Genomic DNA, 23,392 nt, shown 5'->3' with positions numbered 1-23,392 from the left:
TTGCTTATTTGCCGTTGATCTGCCTTCTCTTATGTCTGACCGTCTCCACTGGCTTCATAGGTGCTTCACGTTGAGGTGGAAGCTGCCCAGCACGTGCGTCTCCTCGCAGCTGCAGGGGTTGGGTGCTGGGGACAATCTGCGGTTTGGGGCTGTGCACGGGGAGGGTGGGGGTGCTCGAGGAGCCCATAGCTTGGCCCTGTTGCCAGAGCTACAAGGAGAAAATAGCAGGCACAGGATGGCAATTCCACTTGTGAATCAACTCTTTAAGCTCAAATATGATGATGTCCCACAAACCAGAATGACGGTCCTCAAGCATCCTGGATGGGAACAGGGTTCCTGGGGAAGATGCTTTGAGCTGGGTCTGTAATATTTAACAAATCCACAAATTCTGATGGGAAAAACTCCTTTCTGACCTGCTCCCCCCATGGAGGAGGCAGACGGAGGACAGAACCCAGTGTCCCTCTGGAGCACATGGCGTGGGGCTCTAACATAACCCATCTGCAGATACCACTGAAGCAGAGCACTTCTGCTGGACTTCAACTCTACACTTGCTATAAAAGTACTTTTAATGAGCGGGATGGAGCTGGTTAGTGAAACGCTTGGACCGTTAATAGATGTAGAAAATTTTTAATGTGCTGTTTGACTTTATTGGTGAAATGAGCTAATCGGAACGAGCGCTGCTCTCGCGCCGAGTGAAGAAACCCAGGCGTGCTCTAAGGGAACAATGCACTAGTTTTCCACAGTGCTCTTGTCCTGTGGATGGATCCGAAAGCATTGTGCAAACAGCACGTTTGGATCTCTGTGCTGGCAGTGGGACGTCACCGCTCCTTGGCTGTGTGCCGGAGGGAGCGGCTGCAGGATCCCAGGGTAACACCAGGAAAGGCTGCGGTGCTCTGGTTGTAACAACCTGACTTGGAGTTTGGGTTGAGATCTTCTGCATCCTGCTTCATAGGAAGCTCCACGGTCTATTTTATGGCCATGAGTGATCAGGATCTTGGTTTTATGTCCTGTTTCAAAGTCCACAAAAGACCCCATAATTACCAGCTAATATGGTTTTGTGAGGACAGAACTGGGACCAGATCCTGATCTCATGCTGGGGTAGCACATCCTGGTAGCTCTGCCTCTTCCTGCTCCATGTCCTGCTGACAGTAGCTTTGGTGGTGACCTACGAAGCCTCCTGCTAATGGTTAGTATTTTGGGGGGTGCTATGTGCCTGCAGGGCTGGTTTGGGTTAGCAGCTAGAATTGTTCTTGAGTTATCCCTGTACAAGCTCAAAAGCTGAAGGTCTGTAGAGAGGGTCTCCTTCACTCGTTTGTCATCTTCTTTTTATGTGCTGACATATTTTCCAAGGAGAAGCTCTCCTAGACTTAGAGGACTTGTCTTACCTGGACTTGCCTTCTTGCCCTTGAACTGCTTCCCTACCTAGGGTCAACTTTTTGGAGCAAATTGGATTAAAATCAGGAAGAAATTGTCTGAATTTGGTCCTCTGATGTAGGATGTTGTGGAAAAGCTCATTGAGATTTGCTGGTCCATGAAAATGGTCTTTGGTATTTAGTAAAAACATAAATAAGGTGTGGAAAGGATTTTGCCATTAAGTGTCTTGAGAGCTTCCCGTTTGGGAAGTAACTTTACCGTCAAGGAGGGAAAGATGTTGATAATTCAGAGCAGAGTAACTAAAAATTCCTTCCTTCTGTGAAATTATTCTTTCATTTTACATCTGTCCAACACTGACATATTGGTTTTATATGTATATATATGTATATATTGATAAGAAACCCCATGATCGCTCCACTTTCACCCTCTTGCTTGTCTTTAAAAGATTTTCCATTGAAAATCTGGAAGTGACGCTTATCTCTAGAACCGCTCTGCAGTCAAATCCCGTAATTGGTGGGAGCTATAGTAGGTGGCTCATAGTGCTGCACGTTAAAACTGAGTAGGGAGCGAGACATTTACATCGTTGCATGTTTAGATGAAGAACAAATGTCGGGTGTATAACAGGCATGGAAAGGGGTTGCTTTAGCACAGGTCTGTTTGTAACCTTAGACCAAGTCCTTAGACTGGAGACTGCAAAAGTCTTGCAGTGCAATTTGTAATATGTCAGACTCTGACTTGGTTCAAGGAGAAGTTTTAGTGCAGCTTGCGGCCAGACTGCGTTTGTGCAACTGTAGTTATTTCATTCCTCAATATTTGTGAGTATTGTGATCAGCAGGGCCAGGGAGGGGATTCTGCCCCTCGGCTCTGCGCTCATGAGACCTCACCTGGAGCCCTGTGTCCAGTTCTGGAGTCCTCAGTACAGGAAGGACATGGAGATGTTGGAGTGAATCCAGAGGAGGACACGGAGATGATCGGAGGGCTGGAGCACCTCCCACACGAGGACAGGCTGAGAGAGCTGGGGTTGTTCAGCCTGGAGAAGAGAAGGCTCTGGGGAGACCTTAGAGCAGCTTTCAGTACTGAAAGGGGCTCCAGGAAAGCTGGGGAGCAGCGGAATAGGGGGAACGGTTTTCAGCTGAAAGAGAGGAGATTGAGATGAGATCTTAGGAAGAAATGTTTTGCTGTAAGGGTGGGGAGGCCCTGGCCCAGGTTGCCCAGAGCAGTGGTGGCTGCCCCATTCCTGGAGGTATTCAAGGGCAGGCTGGATGGGGCTTGGAGCCCCTGATCCAGGGGGAGGTGTCTCTGCTCATGGCAGGGAGTGGAGCTGGATGGGCTTTCAGGTCCCTTCCAACCCAAACCATTCCCTGATTTTATTTCCATTTTACATTTACAAGTTCAGGACAGTCTCCATCTATATAAGTATTTATATATATTATAAACATCAAGCTCTGCTTTTTAGGAATAAACATGGGTCATTTTTAACACGGTCATCCAAGCCTCTAGTCATAGTTTCTCATGAAAACAAAACTCTGTCTATAGCATGGGAATTACAAAATGCTTTCTGTTGTAGCTGACTGCTCTGGCTCTGAAGGGATCGTTTGCCTCTCTGCAGTCTCACTCGGGGGGCCCGGTGTGTATATGCGATTGTGTGATGGACATCTCGAGGTTTATTATTTTCTTATTTCTATATTAAATGTGGTAATAACATGTGGGTTCTCTCCTATCATCTTGTGGGAAGGAAACACTCAGCCTGCGCCTCATGTTTTGCATACCGAAGTTGGGCTATTTCCTGACTCCACAGTATTCCCAGTCAGCTGAGGAGGTGCTTCCACCCCTATGGAAACTCAGGGCTGAGCTCTCTGAGGAGCATCCAGGTGTCCTGAGATCAGATGTCCTCACAGCAGATATGGATGGAGAAGGGGAGCTGGATTTCTATGGGTTGCATTTTGTAATGTGAATTAAGCTGAGATCACTTAATTCACTGCATGTCCAAAAGTGAACCGAAGTCAAGCTGCGTTCTTCTCCCTCATCTTTCTGGCACAACTGGCTTTGCTCTTTTTTCTTCTAGTACTTCCACTAGCTTTCTGAATTTCCGTGGGGTTCACAGAACCATTTTATCTGCTGTCTAAAACAGAGCAAGTGGACAGAGGTAATTATTTCCCGATGTATTGCTCTGCACTAAATACCTCTGCAAAGCAGAGATTAAATCCTCATGCAAATATTGAATCAAGAATTTAACAAGAGAATTAATTAATAATAGGGGAAAATTAAATGTTCTTGCTGTTGTCATTTAATGGGAATTTTTTGCCCGTGCCTACAATAACTTTTGGGAAAAAATACATATATAAGTATTTTTCAAACTGAAACCAGATGGGAGAACGATCGCCTGTTTTTCTTTGTGGGAGGCTCTGTTTTCGTGGTACGCAAGTAATTGGAGGCACATTAAAATCAAATTTGGCTTTTGAGGCCTGTCCTTCCTATCTCTTACAGGAAAGACCAACCTTTGATGTTATGAGTTTCAGCTTCTCCAATGAGTAGGAGTTTCTTTGGCAGTGGGACCGCAGGTTTCAGAAGAGCAGAGTTAACAGTTTAACCAGAACCAAAGAGGTGTACGCCCCATTGGAGAATGCTGGTAGGTTCTCTTTAAAGAGCCATCCCAGTCACTGATGACACAGAGAATATGGGTGATGAAGTGTCCCAAACACAGCCAGTAGTGTCATGCTTTCAGTTCCAGAGCCACTGTCCACCTTTCCCCCAGCCCAGCTGCTGGGTGCCCAGAGGAAGCCAGAAGGAGAGCAAGAAGTGAGGAGTGATACTGGGGGACTGGGCAAACAGATTGCGGTGGGTGATGGGAGATCTCCCTTTCTCTTAGTGTCACCTCTACAACCAGGATTTGTCCCCCTCTGCCCAAAGACATGGCCCGTTTGGGTCATTTCCAAACTCCCACTTCTCTCTGGTTCACACGGGGAGCTGAGCAGCCCGTGGTGTCTTTGCTCAACCATCAGACATAAGTCTGATGTGGGCATTACTCTGAGCTGGAGCCTTTGCCATTAGCCCAATGTGGCTACGGAGTGGCACTGTTGTAGTATGTGAGATGGAAAGGGATGGGGACCAGATGGTCCTGCTGGTGCTGAATTGCACTTCTTTCCCTCATAGCTCCCGAGAGCACAGCACGTGTGTTCTTGGGTGTTGACAAGGACTCATGCTCACATCTGTTCCTTCATAAGTGTCCATAAAATCCAGCTTAAAAGGCTGGTTTCCTTTTTCCGTGGTGACGTTTGAAGCGTTGAGGAGTGTTCTTAACGTTCTGGAGATCCTCCTTCAGGACGATGAGGGTCTTTGCTGTCCTGCTTAGCTGAGCTGATCGCTTGTGGCTCTGGGAATCTGCAATGAGAAGATCCATGTGGGACCCAGGTACCGCAGTTTTGACAGCAAACAGATTCACTGGACACTTTTTATCTCCTGCTTTCCCTAGCAGGGAGTGAGGAAGCGATTGGGTTTGTGTGCAAGGAAGGATGTTTTCTTTTGTCTTTTCTAATTGATAAATTCAGTCTGTGTTTTGTCTTGAAATAATTAGTGCCTTTTTTGTACCAGTCATCACTAAAATGTCACATCTCGCATGGCTGTTGGTGTAATTAATACCAGTAACAAAGCGGGATGACCTCAGCGCCAAGTAGGGAGGAGCTGGAGAGTACTTCACTCAGTTAGATCTTTTCAAACCATCTGAGCCTGAGGAAATCTGTCCTAGGGCTGTTAAAGAGCTGATGGTTGAAATCCTGTCAGCGCTAGTGATTGGCTTTGAGAATTCATACAACATAGGTGAAGTAATGAAAGAGCGGAGAAGAGAGAATAAAGGATCTGTCCTCTGAAGAGAGAAAAAAAGAAGAGCTAGGACATTACAGAGCTGTTACTGGAAAAATACTGGGGAAAAAAAAATGAGGAAATGGGCCATTTCTAAATGGTGAACGGATAGAATGAGGGGGAACAGTTTTGGGCCCCTCAGTACAAGAAAGAAAGCTACTTGAGAGCATCCAGAGGAGGGCAACAAGGCTGATGAAGGGTCTGGAGAACATGTTTTATGAGGAGTGGCTGAGGGACCTGGGGTTGTTTAGAGAAGGGGAGGCTGAGGGGAGACCTTATCGCTCTGCCACTCCCTGAAAGAAGGTGGGAGCGAGGTGGGTGCTGGTCTCTCCTCCCAAGTAACAAGCAATAGGACAAGACGAAGTGGCCTCAAGTTGTGCCAGCGGAGGCTTAGACTGGATATTAGGAAACATTTCTTTACTGACAGAGTGGTGAAGCCCTGGCAGAGGCTGTGCAGGGCAGTGGTGGAGTCACCATCCCTGGAGGGGGGTCAAAAAATGTGTAGATGTAGCACTTTACAGTGTGGTTTAATAGGTATGATGATGTTGTGTTGATGGTTGGACTTGATCTTAGAGGTTTTTCCCAGCCTTAGCAATTCTATGATTCTAAATAATTGTCAAGGCTGGGTATTAGGAATAATTTAAAGAAAGAGAAGCTGTGGAGCGGGCAACGCAGGAATGCCAGGGACCTGGCTCCATCACTCAACAAGGCTTCTAGGAAGAGTTTAGACAAACACTATGGTGCAAGTAGGGATGACTCTGCCTTGATGCAGCAAGAAAGACTGGACAGCTTCTTGAGATCTCTTCCAGCCCTCTGCTCCTCTGTTTTTCTCTTTAAATAATTCATAGTTCTTCTGGGCACCCCAATTTTGGCTCTTCTCTGCCATTGGTTTAATATCCGAAAGCTCCAGTGTTGCATGGAGGCTGTGTCCCCGTATTCAGATGGAGCCTGCACGCTCCAGCCAGCCCTCAACCGTGTTTAAGAGTTTGCAGCCCATTGTTGTTGTTCCTTCTGGACAAATATACAGTCTGCTACCCAGAATATGAGCTTCTCCTCCCTACTGTATGTTTGTAACAATCTGTGCTTTAAAAACATAAAGACCAGCCAAACAAAGAAGTCTTAACCTGTAAAAAAGTTATGGGTGTAGGTGCCCGTTTTCTGACAGAGGGGTTTGGTAACAGTGCAGGGGGACAGAAATGTAAGGAATAATTGTTTTTGGGCCTAGAACCAGGAAAACTATTTTTCCAAATTAATCCAGCGAGAGCCATGAATCCCCAGTATTTCATATCACACTTCATAAAACTCCAGTCATAATCCATAAACCTGACATTATTAGATTAAAAACCTCAGTTCCTCCTATAAGGAGCTCGCTCATTAGACATGCTGTAGTTTTATAACCTTAAAGTTCCTCCCCAATTACCATGATTAATACTGTGCTTTAATAAAAGAATTTTTAAAATCACCACAGGGGTTGATACCATCTGTTTGTTATAATTGGGCATTTAAATATTGTCCAGCAAGAGAAAGACACTCAGTAAACACAAACCAAGACCCAGGGAGGGAGAGCACAGCCCATCCATGACACCAGAGGTCCGGAGGGTGGAGATAAGGAGATACAATTTGGTTGTGAACATGTTAGGAGGACAGAAGAGCCAAGCCTGCACACTTGCAGGTTGGGCAGAGAACGGTTTGAGAGTAACCCTGAAGAGAAGAACTTGGGAGAAGCTTAACATAAGCCAGCAACGTGCGGTCGCAGCCCAGAAAGCCAAGCGTATCCTGGACTGCATCCAAAGCAGTGGGACCAGCAGGGTGAGGGGATTCTGCCCCTCTGCTCCACTCTCATGAGACCTCACCTGGAGCCCTGCATCCAGTTCTGGAGTCCTCTGCACAGAAAAGACATGGAGCTGGTGGAGCAAGTCCAGAGGAGGACGTGGAGATGATCCGAGGGCTGGAGTACCTCCTACACGAAGACAGGCTGAGAGAGTTGATGTTGTTCAGCCTGGAGAAGAGAAGGCTCCTTCATGGAGCTGATGGGGAAGGAGCTGCTCTGCCAGACAAGCAGCACCAGCTCCTAGAGGAGTTTGGTGTCTTTGCCTCAAAATGTAGGTGTGGAGGAGGTCCAGCACCCACACACCTGCTTTGCACATGGCTGAAGTAAGACCTTGGGAAGTTTGGTGCCTTACACCAAATCATCAGCATTCATTTCCTGGGGAGGAGGCAAGTGCACCGTGAACAGAGATCTCTGCCCTCACTGCCCTGAGAAATTCATCTTCAATTAAACTTCCCACCAGGAACCAGCACAGCTCCACTTTGCCATGGCAGGGAGAGCAGGACACGGAGGCAGAAAAGGAAGGATTTAGGTAAATGTGTGCTTCCTGACAAGGTAAATACCGGTTTGAATCGCAGAGGTTCTCGTAACTCAGGGTCAGCGCTGCAGAAGACATCGGCTGCTCTGCTGACAAAGCTTCACCCTTGATGCTGGCCAGACACGTTGATCCAATATCATAGACCCCATGCGACACTGCTACAACTGAAAAATTATCTCTTTGCCTGCTAATTAACTTGGAAGCAAGAGTTGGTTGAGGTTTATTTTTGCAAAGCCGAAGTGTTCCCGGTGCTCAGCCCCCTCGGGCAGGGTCCAGCGTTAACCCACGTTGGAAGCCGGTGCCTGGGCAGCAGTCACAGCGCCCGGCGTGAGCACGGAGACTCACACAGTTAAAAATGTGTCAAGTTCGTGATTCCACCCACAGAGCAGAAAATGCCAAAAACTTGTATTATTTTTGAATCCCCTGATTTTTAAGGGCTGGTGGAAATAAGATCTCTTGCTCCTGACTTCCAAGCAGTAAAGCGAGGGGAATCACTACTGAAAACCCCTCCCGTGGACCACCCAGTTGCTCCATACGAAGCTGTAAAACGAACCCAGGCAGGAGTGGCAAAGCTCGCAACTGTTTTCTTATTACTACTGCAATTGCACGAGGCAAATCGAATCAGAAAAGGATCAGAGTTTCCTAACAAAGTAGCTAAGGGAGAAGTGCGTTAGTGAATACAGGCTGATTAATATGCGTTCAACTACATCCCATTGGGGTCAAAGGGGGAGCCCCAACCCTCGAGTACATGTTGTGTTCAGGGACCTAACATGTGTGTGTAATTCAGATTTAAATACTTCTTCCCCCTTGTAATTCTGAATAATTATCCAACTCAGGATAAATAAGTAATTGTTTTCTTAATGAAATAATAGTTAGGATTTTTGTTCCTTACTGTAATTGGTTGGATCTCTCTGATTTTTAAATGGACCCTTCCTGTTGGGGTTTTGAAGATTGTAACTTCCAAATCACCCTGTTTTAAAAGTGGTGTGAGTCAGATAAAATATGAAATGACACGTTTTCCACATTTATTTGTTGTCATTTTTAATGAGGATGCATACATTTTTTTAACAGAACATTGACTGAAAGCCCTCAGACCTGAACTGTGTGCGTGTTATTGGTATTTGCATTGTGGGATGGTATTTTGGGAGACCACCTCTTCTCTTCCAGTGGGAGAGTGAGCACCACAATGAGCCTGTTTCAGGGAAGGAGAGGGTGCACTGGATGGGGACACCTTGGCATAAACCGTGGGGAAACCCCAGGGACCAGCATTTAGGCAGGATTTTCAGGTTGGACTTGTAATTAAGCCATTGGGTTTGTAATTGGGAGGTTTGGGTCCTATTTCAGGTTCTGCTGCAAGACTCGTTGTGTGATTCTGGGCGAGTTTCTTTAAGGTGACGTCCCCAGAGAGTGTTGCTGAAATAAGAACTAGATGCCAAAATTCTTCCGCTCTCTGCCTGTAACAGAGCTGTAAAACATCCTAGATTTGATCTAGCTTTGTCCAGGTTGTTAAGAGTTAGGCTTTTTTCAGGACAGGAACTGTCCTTTTACGGTCTGTTTTGGCAAGTCCGTGCCAAACAGGCCCATGTTGCAATTCCTCTTCTCTCTTCTCCTCTCTTCTCCTCTCCTCTCCACATGCATGCATTCCCATTTATTGTTTTATGCCAACAATAACTGCATATTCACTCCTAACACATTCCCTGGTGACTGCTGGGATGGCGAGGGAGCCCCAGGGAAACCCAGATGCATCCTCACAGCCACTGCCCCCAGGGCTGGCTTCATTTGACACATCCTTCTGCTGGCACTGGAGTGAGTTCACGATGCCCACTCTGCATCTGGTGCAAGTCTCGGTGTCAGCAAGGTTGAGCTTCTCAGAAGATACGTGGAGCGATTAAATGCTTCAAATGCTTTTGGTTCAAAACCGCGTTGTGTGTGACAGCAAAACAATGGATTTTGGGTCCACTGGTTCTCAGCATCCTTGGTGGTGTCAGTGCAGCCCAGGGCTCCTGCCTTGTAAAGGTTAACAGGCTGATGGGATGAAGTTGAGTTGTGCAACGTGTGGGAGGATGCACCATGGGTTAGAGGCAGGGATGTCTGTGTGATTTTGGCAACAGCATCTTTGGGAATTGCTCATGTGTGGAGGGACTTGCGTGCACGGTTTGGCGAGCACTAACATGACACCTCGGCAGTGAAGATAAATGTGGCGTAAAAACCCAGCAGGAGGGGCAGGTCTGGTTGAGCATGAGAAATGTTAGCATCGCTGTACAAGTTCCTGGTGAGACCCATCTGATATCCTCCGTACGGTCCTTGTCAGCACCCAGAAAGATTGATTGAACCTGGCACGGGCTGAGGACATGGCTGCTGGGATAAGCAGGCAGGGAGGTCCTCTGGGAGAAGAGACTGGAGCGGTTTGGCATGATTTAAGGTGTAAAAGCAGAGAAGGGATGTAACTGTACAAATAAAACAGGGTCTGTGAGCAGGTAAAATACTGGCATGGAAAAAAATGAGTAAGTGTAGGCTGGGGTTGAATAAATTGAGGCTAGAAAAATAGAAATTAAAACCAACACTTAGTTGGAAATTAAAACCAATGGGAGGATGCAGAAATTGTTCTGTGCCTTGAGGTTGATGTGAAGCTCTAATGAAAGGCTCTGAGAGGGACTGGCACACACCTTGAGTAGGGGTTTACCTGCACTGTCCTCATGCTGGTGGGTGAACACGGCGAGGATGTGACATCTTAGATGGAAATGAAGCCATGGGCACTGAGGATGTGGTTCCTGACCAAGGCTAAATGGGCAGTGCCCAAAGACAGCCACCAGATGCTCATTAGGATCTGCTGGAAAACAGCAAGAAGGTTCCTCATGGTTTTCAAGTCATTGTAAGTGTAAGATGAAAAATAAGGCATGCCTACAAAAAGCCTTTCCCAACACGTACAGATATTTATGGAGACTCCAAAGACTCACAGATTTTTCCACTTTCTCTGCTTTACACGAGCAAGACTTTCTCCTAAATGGCCAATAAAAGCTAAAATGAAAGAAAAACCCTCTTAAAAAATGCACACTTCTATATTTAATGCTGATTTTTAATTAGAAGTTCCAATATTTCCTCCTGAAGGGTTTCAGGAACGTTGCTGTCACAGATACCTAGACATAAGCAGGAAGCAGACAATTCCCTTGGGACCAAACCGCTGCGCCGTCACCAGGAGCGCTATGGAAATCAAGTCACACTATACCCTGGCTGATCTTTCTCCTGCTGAAAGCAAGGGCAGAGCTCGCATTGCAAGCCAGTGGGGGACATTTGGGCTGTAGCCTGGGCAGGGAAGGAAAGCTTTGCCATCTCTATTGTGATCATGGAAATCAGGAAAGGATGTACTAAGGCGCTGAAATCCATCCAGCATTTCCTTCATCACACTTTTCTGTTGTCGTTTAAACAGATGTGACACCTTCTGCTGCCTTTTCTCCTCTTTAGGTGCTTCTGATCATCAGTGGGAACCTGAGTTTCCTCAACTGGCTGACCATCGTGCCCAGCATCGCCTGCTTTGATGACATCAGCCTGGGCTTCCTCTTCAGCTCCAGGCCAGGAGGTGTGAAAGAACGGTTGGCACGGATGCAGCTCAAAGAGGCAGCCAAGGAGAAGCTGCCCCTGGGTGAGTTATTCCCGGAGTCAGGGAAAGTGGCACAGAGGAAAGCTGGAGAAGGGCTCTTGATCAGGGAGTGCAGGGATAGGACGAGAAGGAACAGTTTTAAGCTGCAAGAGGGGAGATTGAGATGAGATCTTAAGAAGAAATGTTTTGCGGTGAGGGTGTGGAGGCCCTGGCATGGATTGCCCAGAGCAGTGGTGGCTGCCCCATCCCTGGAGGTGTTCAAGGCCAGGTTGGATGGGGCTTGGAGCCTCTGATCCAGTGGGAGGCATCCTTGCCCATGGCTGGGGATTGGAACTGGTTTTGCTTTAAGGTCCCTTCCAACCCAAACCATTTTGTCATTCTATCAATATGGAAAAGCAAATCCAAGGGGTTTTTTTAACTGAACAAAAGAGATCGATGTGGCTGATGTTTCTCTCTGAGGGGAGCTTTCAAGCAACCCCATTCAAGAAGATCGCCTGCACAAACAAGACTGGGCTATTTTTCATGGGGCTGCGTAACAGATGTAGAGTTGTGTTTGCAGCATTTTTATAAACCGCATATAAGCAACAAATTGCCTATAATATCAACAACAATCACAGATGCTCATTTTTAAATATACTGAACATCTGTCAGAGGAATGAAAAATGTCAACAAGAGACGGCATCTGTCTCTATTCCTTTCTCATCACCGAGGAACACAGCTTAGCAACCAGAAGCATCAGTTCCAGCAAGGCTAATGCAGTTTTATTAAACTTTCTGTGTCTCCTATCTTACACATTTTGCTGGAAGAAATCTTTAACAGCTTTCCCTTCCGGGAGCCTTGTTTTAGGGGCTGTGAGAGCCTGGAGCTTTCCTACTGACTGTATATTTGCATCCAGTCCCCAGCCTCACTCAAGCTGCACCTTTCTTTCCGGAGGAGAAGACAAAGGGTGCCTCTTTGATCTGGCACTCAGTGAGTCACCGTGAAGGGAAGGTGAATCCTTTTTTTGAGGAACTTGCTCCTTTTCCATGATGTTTCCAAAAAACACCTTTCTGAGCCACGGTGCCCAAGCAAGGCGAGCCATCCATCATCTTGACAGGGTTCTGGGCCATCTCATTTAAACTATATATGACCTAAAAGGTTGGACCGGATCATCCCTGAGGTCCCTTCCAATCTGGCATTCTGTGATTCTATGATCCATTATTACCACTGCTCTGGAATACAGATGTGTCACCATTCTGGGCTATTAAAAAGGTGCAACCTGTAAGTGAAGGGCAGCATATCTGTCATATTCTGGGTGAATTTGGATTTCTGCATGGTTTTTTTTCTGCTAACAAAGCAGAGGCTGTTGAGCTGGTGCTGACGGGCTATGTGGCAAGAGGCTTAGAGGAGCCCTCACCCCTGGGTCACCAGAGCAGAAGACAGGAGGGTACCCAGCCATGCCCTGCTGATGACCTGATTTTACAAGGCTCTGGCCACATCCCTAAAATATGTGTGTGTAATTCCCACTGAGACCTTGAATTCCCGTTGCTGGTGCTCAGCTTCTGCCTGCTTGATCCAGATCTCCTTGGCTCATTTCCCATGCTCCTTCCCCAAGTCTTGCTCCATCCTTGCTGTGTTGTTAGGTTTTTTTCCTATATTAAACCCTTTTTCCCTCTGACTGAGTGGTTGCAACCCCGAGGGCATGGTGATGATCACCATCTGCTGAGGGACAAGCAGGCCGTACTTGGCCATAATGTATGACCTGAGGAGCTGCTGATGCTGCCTGTGTGGTGGGGAACCTTTTGTGTCCGTGCCTGCCCTTTAATTACAATGTGGAAGGTTTAGCCCATCTAAAAGACAACAAAATGCCCGACAGGCTCCTACTGCTCAGGAGGCATCTCAGGGAGCTCCTTCCCGAATCAAATGGTTCTCCAGCAATGTTCTCAGACTAAACAGTCATTATTAATAGCTTCTGAGAGAGGTTCAAATAAACATCCCTCTCCTGCAGAGATAAGGGGAAAGCTGCGTGCAATCGCTTTGAATCTGAGCCTTTGGCTGTTGATGTTAAATAAATTTTAAAGGGCCATAAGGGTAGAACCCCTCAGAGGTGACGTCTGCTCGTTTGGCTGATTGCAGCCGGTGCCTCCTTAGACTAAAATCCAGCACAACTCCTGCAAACTAAACACCGTGCAGTCTCATACATCAATGATAAGCAACAGCAACTTTGCAAGAAGAAAATGAGGTTTAAATGGAGCTCGTGAGAGGAAGGAAAAGGCAAGCAATAAGTCCTGGTGGCAAGACGCTGGAGCAGCAGGGAGGAGGCAGCCGCGGGAGGAACAGAGCCACAGGGAGCTGGAGGTGCTCCATTCCTGGCTTACAAACCAGGAGGGCAATTTTGAGCAAGGTGCAAGTGCCAGCTGTGTTTTTTCCCTTGTATTAAAGCAATGATTAATCTTACATTTTAGACATTTTTCTTTTTAGCCCTTTCTCAGACTATTTAGAGAAAGGCAGATCTCCGGAGCGATAGCATCTGGCCCTTGGCAAGGTTGGCTTGATTATGGCACAGCGCTTGTCAGCCCCAGCCCGAGAGCTGAGAGCAGCTGTGAGCACCCGGGATGGGTCTTGGGAAGCAGAGCCCATCACCAGCGGTGAAATCACCACCTTCTGGTCTGCTTTTGTGTCCCAAACAGGTTGCTACATCCGCAAAGTGGTGAACATCTCCTTTGGCCTCCTGATTGCCTATCTCAGCATCCCGGTTGTCCTAAACCTGCTCAGCTCGAGACAAGTCATGAACACCTCATTCACTCCTCTCAGAATAGTGAACACCTATGGAGCTTTCGGGAGGTACGTGTGCTTTAATGGCATATCAAATGGAGTCACAGAATCATTGAGGTTGGAAAATACCTCTAAGCTTATCCAGTCCAACCGTCTGCCCAACCCCACCATGCCTACTGAACTATGTCAAAAGGAGCCACAGCCACGTGGTTTTTGAACCCCTCCAAGGATGGAAACTCCCCCACTGCCCTGGGCAGCCTTTGCCAGGGCTTCACCACTCTGTCAGTTAAGAGATTTTTCCCAATATCCAATCTAAACCTACCCTGGCGTATCTTGAAGCCATTTCCTTTCATCCTATCCCTTGTTACTTGTGAGAAGAGACCAGCACCCACCTCACCACAACCTCTCCGGGAGTTGCAGGGAGTGATGAGGTCTCCCCTCACTCTCCTTTTCTCCAGACTAAACAGCCTCTGATCCCTCAGCTCAGCACCTCTCTCCAAAGTAGTCCAAAAGCCAGTCTGTGTGCCTTAAACCTAAACAGAAATCCTAGAAATCCTTCCAGTAACCAGTAGACTTGGAATATCTGTTTATGAGAGAGAAGGAGAAAAGGAGCAGGTTTCTTTCCCACTGAATTATATAGTTTATTTTCTTTGAGCCCCTTTTAGGTAGCTCATATTGATGTAGCAAACGTAATAGCAGGATGAAATTATCCATAAAGAGTTCATCCAGTGGATAGTCTTCACTGTCACTAGCCTGCTGTATTTATGGTGAACTTCTCTTCCCCTGCGCGCGTTTGCTCTCCCTCATGTAATATTCACATGAGCTATTGGGTAGCAGGGTTTAGGCCAACAAAAGGAAGTGCTTTTTCCGACAAGTGACTTGGGGAATTCATTGCTACAGGAAACCGCGGACACAAAAGTAGAAGTGGCCTCAAAAAAGAACAAGACAGACAGAGAGGACAGGCCCAGCAGCGGTCTGGCTGCTGCCTTCAGCTCAGGAAATCCTGATTTCAGCTGCAAGGTGGGGCTGGACGAGGGAAGCGTAGAATCATAAAGTCATGGAATGGTTTGAGTTGGAAGGGGCCTCAAAGCCCATCCAGTTCCACCCCCGGCCATGGGCAGCGACACCTCCCACTGGATCAGGTTGCTCCAAGCCCCATCCAACCTGGCCTTGAAAACCTCCAGGGATGGGGCAGCCAACACTTCTTTGGGCAACCTGGGCCAGGGCCTCTCCACCCTCACAGCAAAACATTTCTTCCTCCTAAGATCTCATCTCAATCTCCCCTCTTTCAGCTTAAAACACTTCTCCATCTGAGTTTGCAGCCGGGCTGTACCGTGTGCGTCTGAGTCTGGGTTTTCTGGGGACGGGTCACCAAGCTTAGGTGAGCCACAGCTGGACACTCACCATAACTCTTCTTGTGTGCTGTCCCTCCCAGCCTCTTCCAACTGAGAAAATGCTGAAAAACAGGGCTTCTTCAGAAGAGCTTCATCAGAACAACTTGTGCCAGGGGCAACAACAGGGCCAGTCTTCTCTGCACGGACCTCTGGCTTTGCCGTCACCTCACCATGGTGACTATGGGCTGTTCCCCAGAGCTCTGAGCCAAGGGGTGGGATGGGCAGCTCAAGGGTTGGTGGACTCTGGACAAGGGCCCACAGGAGAAGGCAACAGCAATTAAATAGGTTTTATAAGAGGCAAAGCAGGTTGGCTGTTGAGAGGGCTGGCTGGGCGGATAGCGAAGGGGAGGAGCAGGTCGGTGTGAGCACTGGAGATTCAGGGGGCACCTGGGGGAAAAAAAAACCCCAGAATTAAAAATATCAACGCTAGTTGTGGAAAATGCTGAAGTTTCTCCTTTTTTGAGAGAGAGGAAGAAATAACCCCTGAACCTCTTTGAAGGCTGGAGCGGTGAAGCTACGGGAGATTATTTTCTTTGGGTTGTTGTTCTTTTTTCTTCTTCAGTCTATGGTTTCTGTTTCAGCAGTTACCAGAACGTAAAGAGCATGTGATGAAATGCTGCTGTAATATGTTTGTAATTCCAGCCTATGTAAACCAATAAAAAGAGGATTGCAGCTTATAATGAATATACGATTATGTGAAACTTGACATATTTTGAATCACACAGTAGGAACATACTTTTATTAGTAATTTGGTGTCCCTGATTTACAGTGTGTTTCTAACCATTGGGCAGCTGGCCACGGCTCATAACTCAGCCCAGCGTCTAATACGGAACTTGGCTGGAGAATCCAGAAATCTATTAAATAGAGGTAACAATTATAAGCTGAGAAGCACAGCATTCCTCAGGTTGTAAGCAGCTATCACTGGAAGCCATCAGGGGAGAAGGTGGAGGCTCTGTGTTTCCAAGCTTTGGGTTCTTGGGTTGGAGGAGGAAGGATCAAAGTAGTAAAAAATTAAGAGGGTGTTGGGATCTGGACCACTTTGATAGACAGGGTTACGTGTTTCTGTGTTCACTATGGAAAACGGTTCTCCAGTGTAGGCGAGTGTCACTGGCAGGTCACTGAGAACTTGATGGTGGGGTTTTCACATGGGCTTTCTGTGGCCTGGACAGTTGGTCATCCACACTGCTCTCCCACCTTGCTGTGCAGAGAGAGCCTGGCCAAGCAGCAGAGGCTGCCATGACCTGCCATAAAGCCGGGGTGCTTTTTAGCCAAGTTTCTGGACACTGACTGGATATGGGGGGCTTTTTTGTTTTAATTTTCTGCTTTTCTTGGCTTGATTTGCATTGGCTCATGCATTCCCTCCTCCTCTTGCTGAGTAATAGCTCCATGAGACCTGTCTTCCAGCCGGGATGGTGAAATGTTTGGGCACATAGAGACAGCTGTTAATGACACCCCAAGAGTCACCTCCTGAGGGTGCTCTGTATGGGGCCAACCACCTCCCCAAGGCTCAAGCAGCTGCAGTCAGTTGACCTGGACTCATGGCAAGCGTGTCCTGCCCTTTGCCGTGACCAAGGCTCAAGGTGGAGCTCAGCACCCCATGGCCAGCAGCACTGCAAGGAGAGCCCTGCTCACAAAGGGGAAGCTGGAGCAGTCCCAGCTGGAAGATGCTCTGCTGATCCTGCAGCTGGAGGTCTCAGGGCTAGACTTTCTAAATGTGGAAGAAGGTTTTCTGAGCACAATCATTGGTGAAACTTCCGCTGCAGATATCATCAACGGCCGTGCTGTTCGGGCATCCACATATGCGAGCTAGAAGCCTGTATGGCACAGGCTAAAAATGGGGGAGGTGGAGCTCCATTCTGTGCCCATCCTCATCTCTGCTTTCTCATATCATCAGGAGCTTGTAGTCAGGGAGCGCTTATATCACGGGAGTCATTGGAGTAACAGAAACAAAGGCTCCCTTCAGAAACATGGGACAAAGAGAAGTTGGTGTAGATTGAAGATGTTCGTGTGGGAGTTGGGAGATCTTGTTAGCTTTTCTCAATGTCTTGGACAAGTGTTAGGCTCTGATCTAGAAAGACGGGCGCATCAGTTTCAATAGGAATCATCTTTTTGGGCCATAGTCCCTCCTTGGACTGGCACAACTGCAGCATGGAAGGATGTGAAACTTCTTTTCTGCTGGAGAGAGAAAAGTCTGAGGGATAGACAGGCTCTCCATAGCTTGACCCATCAGGACCCAATAATGGCATGAGACGGTTGACACGAGGCCATTGCCTCCTGTTGCCGTGTTGACTCTCATGAACATTTGACATGACTTGAGACAAATAACAGTATCATGTTGTGCCCCACAGCATTACCAAGGAGAGAACAGAAGTCATCCTTCAGGGGACTTCCAGCCTGGATCCCAACGACCCCACTGCTATCTGGGAGGAGTATGACTTCAAATGCAAGCCTGGAGACCTGAAGAGGAGGCCTTGCTTTATAACCCCCTACCACTACCGCCTGGACTGGCTCATGTGGTTTGCCGCCTTCCAGGTATGTGACTTTGGGTGTCCTGAGACTCAGGTGTTGTTGGACAAGGAAAAACAGTTTATATGAATTTACTGTGTGTTGGGGCGGGTGAGGGGGTGTTTGAAGCCCCAACTTAGTAAGTTATGCTTATAAAAAGGAAGAAAAAAGGTTGTATTTCTAAAGGATGTCTGCTGTGAGTGGAACGAAACTTGGAGATTTTATATGAGGCTTTTTAATTGTTTCTCAGCAATAAAAAGACTTAAAGTCCTTGATAAAGCCCCTGGATGGCACCTGCCTTGCAAGGTAGTGGAACAGTAGGGCAGAAGCTGCCTTATAGCATGCCAGGACTCACCAGCGCTGGCAGCATCCCCAGCTGCCCATTCTGCCGCCCAGCTTGAACCCATATTCCTCCTGGGGACACCGCAGGGGACACCATAGAATGGTTTGGGTTGGAAGGGAACTTAAAGCCCATGCAGATCCATCCCCCGGCCATGGGCAGGGACACCTCCCACTGGATCAGGGGCTCCAAGCTGCATCCAGCCTGGTCTTGAACCCCTCCAGGGATGGGGCAGCCACCACTGCTCTGGACAACCTGGACCAGGGCCTCCATACCCTCACAGCAAAACATTTCTTCCTTCCCATCAGCAGGTGCTTCCGCTGCCACCTGCCTACAAATGAACATAGCATCCCTCAAAGTATTTTCCGCACATGGTATCAGCAAGCAGGTGATAGCTGCAAATTAAACAAAAAAAAAAGAAGAGAGGGGAGAACTTGCAAAAAGATTTTTATGTCTCTTTTACCTTGTTCTTTGAAATCTCATTTGTGTGAGCATGAGCACTTGGACTGTGTTTTACCAAACTGGGGCTTCCAGCAGTGGCGTGTGGCAAACCCATCTCAGTCTGTCACAGACTTTTCTCTTTGTTCCCATATCCTCTCCCAGCAGTTCTTCTTCCCTCGCTCCTTCCCCCCTGCCCCAAACGTCTCTGTTTGCTTTCTTTGTGGTATTTTCATTTAGGCGCCTTTTGGATTCCTCAGCGATGACATAACCATCGCTCTTTGGCTATGGTTTGATATTTACCCTGCTAGTTTTTGTGTGCTGGAATTTCATTTAATCTGCATTAGGTATGCTTATCCCTCAGCAAGCCAACAGCAAAGGTTAAAACTGGAGCACCTCTGCTATGAGGACAGGCTGAGAGAGTTCGGGTTGTTCAGCCGGGAGAAGAGAAAGCAGTGGGGAGACCTTAGAGCAGCTTCCAGTACAGAAAGGGGCTCCAGGAAAGCTGGGAAAGGGTTTACATGGGCATGGAGTGATAGGACAAGGTGCTAACTTGAGTTTTAGAATCATAGCATGGTTTCAGTTGGAAGGGACCTTAAACCCCATCCAGGTCCAACCCCCCTGCCATGGGCAGGGACACCTCCCACTGAGTCAGAGGCTCCAAGGCCCATCCAACCTGGCCTTGAACACCTCCAGGGATGGGGCAACCACCACAGCTCTGGGCAATCCAGGCCGGGGCCTCCCCACCCTCATTGTGAAGAATTTCTTCCTAATGTCTAATCTAAATCTTCCCCCTTCCAATTTAAAGCCATTCCCCCTCATCCTGTCACTCCAGGCCCTTGTAAAAAGTCCCTCCCCAGCTTCTCTGGAGTCCCTTTCAGCACTGGAAGCTGCTCTAAGGTCTCCCTGGAGCCTTCTCTTCTCCAGGCTGAACAACTCCAGCTCTCTCAGCCTGTCCTCATAGCAGAGGTGAGAAACCAGAAGGCAAAACCCCAGAAGAGGTTTGTGAAGCCAGGCAAGTTTTGCAAACCCCATACAGTAGTTTACAGAGTCCATAAAACCAAGTCACTTCAGCCTCTGGATTAGAGTTAATTTGTTTTCAGAAGTTCTGGATTCTTTCTCCGCCACTGCTCGCCGGCTGCCCCAGCGCTTCCTGAGCCGGCTGCCACGGGGCTGGTTTTGCAGTTGGGTGGCGGTGGCCAGGTAAGGAGCTACCACATCCAGCTCTGACAGCCTGCAGCAAAGCCAAGGAGCTGAGGGGAAGGTATTTACCATCCCTTTGTGCTGCTCATGACAGGTTCCTCTTTGCACCTCATCACCACTTGACATATGACGCCTTCCTCCCGCTCAGGCTTTCCTGCGAAAAGTTCCACCTTGGCTGTAGCTTCAGGGTTTGCTTTGAGGAGCTGGAGCATGGGAGCACCAGGCTCTTGGCAAGGCTGGCGCAGGCTGGCATGGCAGGGAAGCCGCCGGCACGGCCCCGGCGCGGGGACAAGAGGAGCCGAGGTGCTGCTCCACCTCTGAATTGCAATTCATTAGTTGACTGCCTCTTAGTTACCCTTCCAGTAGTGCTGTAATTATATGTAATGTAACATGGCATTATTTTCCAGGAAACAATTTTCATGATGTTAATTTTATTATCTAAATATAATATGCCTTTTCACTTGTTTTCTAAATCCCCTCTTTGTTTTGTATGTCTCGACATCCCAAGGGTGCTGTAGCTCTGAATTGAAGCCCTTCATTTAGTTCTGGCAGGGACATAACCCCTCCAGATCCATGTCTGCGTTGCTTCTTCCCGTCTGTAGAAGGGGAAAAACTGCCCCAAGCTGGCAGCAGCGTGCGGGAATCTGTGCGAGCCTTTTCAGTTGGCTCTCAGCAGCCGCTGTGGGCTCCCTTGGCTCCATCAGCCAGCGGGTGAGTTGCTCACCTGGGTGCAAAGTGGGTTGGGGTCTTCGCAACAAAAATAATCTGTCTGTGGGTCAGGAGCTGTTAGAGTGTGTCCAGAGAAGGGCAACAGAACCAGTGAAGAGTCTGGAGAACAAGTCTTATGAGGAGCGGTAGAGGGACTTGGGGCTGTTTAGCCTGAAGAAAAGAAAGCTGAGGGGAGACCTCATCGCTCTCTACAACCACCTAGAGGTTGTAGCAAGTGCTCCCAAGCAGCAAGTGATAGGATGAGAGGAAATGGCCTCAAGTTACACTAGGAGAGGTTTAGATTGGATATTAGGGAAAATTTCTTCACTGACAGAGTGGTGAAGCCCTGGCAGAGGCAGTGGTGAAGTCTCCATCCCTGGAGGGTTTCAAAAATCATGTAAATGTGGCACTTTGAGACATGGTTTAGTAGGCATGGTGGTGTTAGGCTGACACTTGGACTGGATGATCTTGGAGATCTTTTCCAACCTTAATGTTTCTGTGATTCAGGTGCTTGTTGCTGAGGTTGGTTGCTCTGGATCACCTGCCTCCCTCGAAGCAATTTAAACCAAGATGTGAAATGGCTTAAGGCACAGTTTTAAGAGGAGCTGCTGCTAACTGAAAAGCATAGCACAAAGCCCCACCCAACCTGGCCTTGAACACCTCCAGGGATGGGGCAGCCACGACTTCGCTGGGCAACCTGGGCCAGGGCCTCCCCACCCTTCAGGAAAACGTATCTTCCTAAGATCTGATCTTCTGCAAAGGAGAAAGCAATAACTTGGTTTCTGTGTCCCCGTGGAGAAGGGAGGAAATAAAGGATGAAATTGCAGAATATGATTTAATCTCAGGAAAATTCAGGTTAAGCGTTAGGAACAACTTTCACCCCTTGAAACTTGATTGAATTAATGCAAAGTCATCCTGCTTTTACAGGAGCTGGAGACAAGTCGTTAAAGCTTTGCCTGCCCTCCGGCTGCTGATGGCAACACTCCTGTAATTATTTGGCTCTTGATTGTGGTGGGCATTTGTAGAAAGAGCCCAGCCATCCCAACCCACAGCAGAGCTGGGCTGGTACAGAGAGTGTTACAGGTAGATTTTTGGCAAGCTGTGGGTGGATTCAGCATCGTTAAGAAACAGCAACCAGAAAACAAAATATTGCTCGTGGTTTTGGGGCTTTGAATCGTTTGCTTTTCCTGGTAGCGGGATGTCTTGGACTTTGCAAAAGCCAGTTGTTTATCGTCCCAAAGATTTGTTCTTCACCAGTGGCAGCAGTGGAAAGCCTTCGGTGCTCTGAATAAAGAGAAATCAAAGGGGAGGCTTTTCCCCTCCTTACTACGGCATGAAGGTTATTTATTCTATTCAGGGAGTGCATTTGGCCAACACACTCTCAGTGCTTACTAAATAATAACTAGTCAAGCAATAACAAAGCTAATGCTGTCTTCATATTGTTTTTAAAGCCCAGCATCTTGGTGCATTTTACCTTGAAGCAGCTCCAACAGGCTCTGAATGCAGCACAGAAGCTGCTCAGGCTGGTGACCCGTGGGGCTGCGTCCTACAGGACTGTCAGCAACCCCATGGCAGAGAGCATTTATGATCAAGAAATGTGTGCTTCCACACACGATGTGCAAGTTTACTTCAGCTGCCTTCTTGAGAGAAGAGGGAAACATCAGCGCTGGGGTTGATGCTCCAAGGATCTCCCCTGGGTGGTAACAGGCAGCCGTGATGAAGCCTTCACGTTATCGCACTCAAGTTGGGAGAGCTGCGGAGAAGGAACCCTATTTATAGAGAAGGCAGATTAATATTTTTGCAAATTCTTTTATTCGAGCCTCTGTTATCTCAGTCTTCCAGCCAGAAGGTGCTCACGGGAAAAAGCCGCATGGCAGCAGAATGGAGGAGGAGGTGTATGAAACATAATAAAACTTAAACCTCATGAGCAGTGCACTAAGCACAGCCTTTTACGTTTCCTTTCTTCCCCCTTCTAAAAATACAGGCCTCAATTCACTTCCATTTTCCATTTCAGCATTCGTACCTTTTGGTCCATGTTCAGCCTGGAAGAACTTTATTTTCTTCTTTTAACTGCGATCAGTTGTGTCCCCACGAATACGAATAATTGCAGACCCCCACACTGCATTGAGACAAATCGGATCGGGGGCCAACTCACCACCAGGAGCAATATTGTGATGGAAGAACCCAGAAACCCAAATAAGCCTGATAACCTATCGTGCCACGGGCTGTATAAATACAGAGCGAGACCTTGTCTGTGCAGGGAGTGATTGTCTACAGTGGCCATTGTGTAGCCCTGTCTATTCTGGAACAAAGTGACTTTTCTTTCCAGCTACAGAGGTGATACGGGAGCCGTGCCAGGTGCGTGATTTCCCTGTATAGGCAAGATCTAAGAGCTGGTTCCCAAAGTCTTGCTTTGCTCTCTTTCTCTCTCTACCTTTTATTCCTCAACTCAGACCTGCTGCTCCCTGCGCTGCACCCACCTCCTCCAGGGACCGTCTGCTTTCCCAGGCATTCGCTAATAGGGCAGGGACAGGGTTGGCTTTTAGTGAGGCTTGAGAAACTGCCCCTGCTGAAACACTATCCCTAGAGCCAGACCTGCGGCGAAACAGCTTGCCTCGTTTGGGAGACTTCTGGAAAGAAGGGGATGTGGTTATTGGAGATAATGAGAAGTGATGCGACCTGATGTAGCCTTTGACCTTCCTTGGTTAAGTTGCCAGTGGGATGGAAGCAAACCTTGGTGAGCTGGAATATTATAAAAAAAAACAAAGGATAGCATTAGTTCTACCCTATTTTCTGTGGGGGGTGGATTATTTCTCCAGCTGACAGCTCAAATTCCCTAAACAGCAACAGTTGA

The 23,392-nt window shown here is 47.8% G+C and overlaps 1 protein-coding gene across 2 annotated transcripts in view; it reads left to right on the top strand.

The window, feature by feature from the left end:
* The window catches only part of LMF1 (lipase maturation factor 1), a 201,654-nt gene that overhangs the window by 158,751 nt on the left and 19,511 nt on the right, over positions 1-23,392 (top strand). For both annotated transcript variants that reach the window (XM_054080399.1, XM_054080398.1), the window contains 3 exons: positions 11,061-11,238; positions 13,866-14,019; positions 17,693-17,876. In XM_054080399.1, coding sequence (XP_053936374.1) covers positions 11,061-11,238; positions 13,866-14,019; positions 17,693-17,876 — 516 coding nt within the window. The remainder of the gene's footprint in view (positions 1-11,060; positions 11,239-13,865; positions 14,020-17,692; positions 17,877-23,392) is intronic.

This window comes from Cuculus canorus, chromosome 15 (assembly GCF_017976375.1).
Source record: "Cuculus canorus isolate bCucCan1 chromosome 15, bCucCan1.pri, whole genome shotgun sequence".
Lineage (NCBI taxonomy): Eukaryota > Metazoa > Chordata > Aves > Cuculiformes > Cuculidae > Cuculus > Cuculus canorus.
The sequence above is the reverse complement of the archived record's forward strand: the minus strand, read 5'-3'. Positions and strand labels throughout refer to the sequence as shown.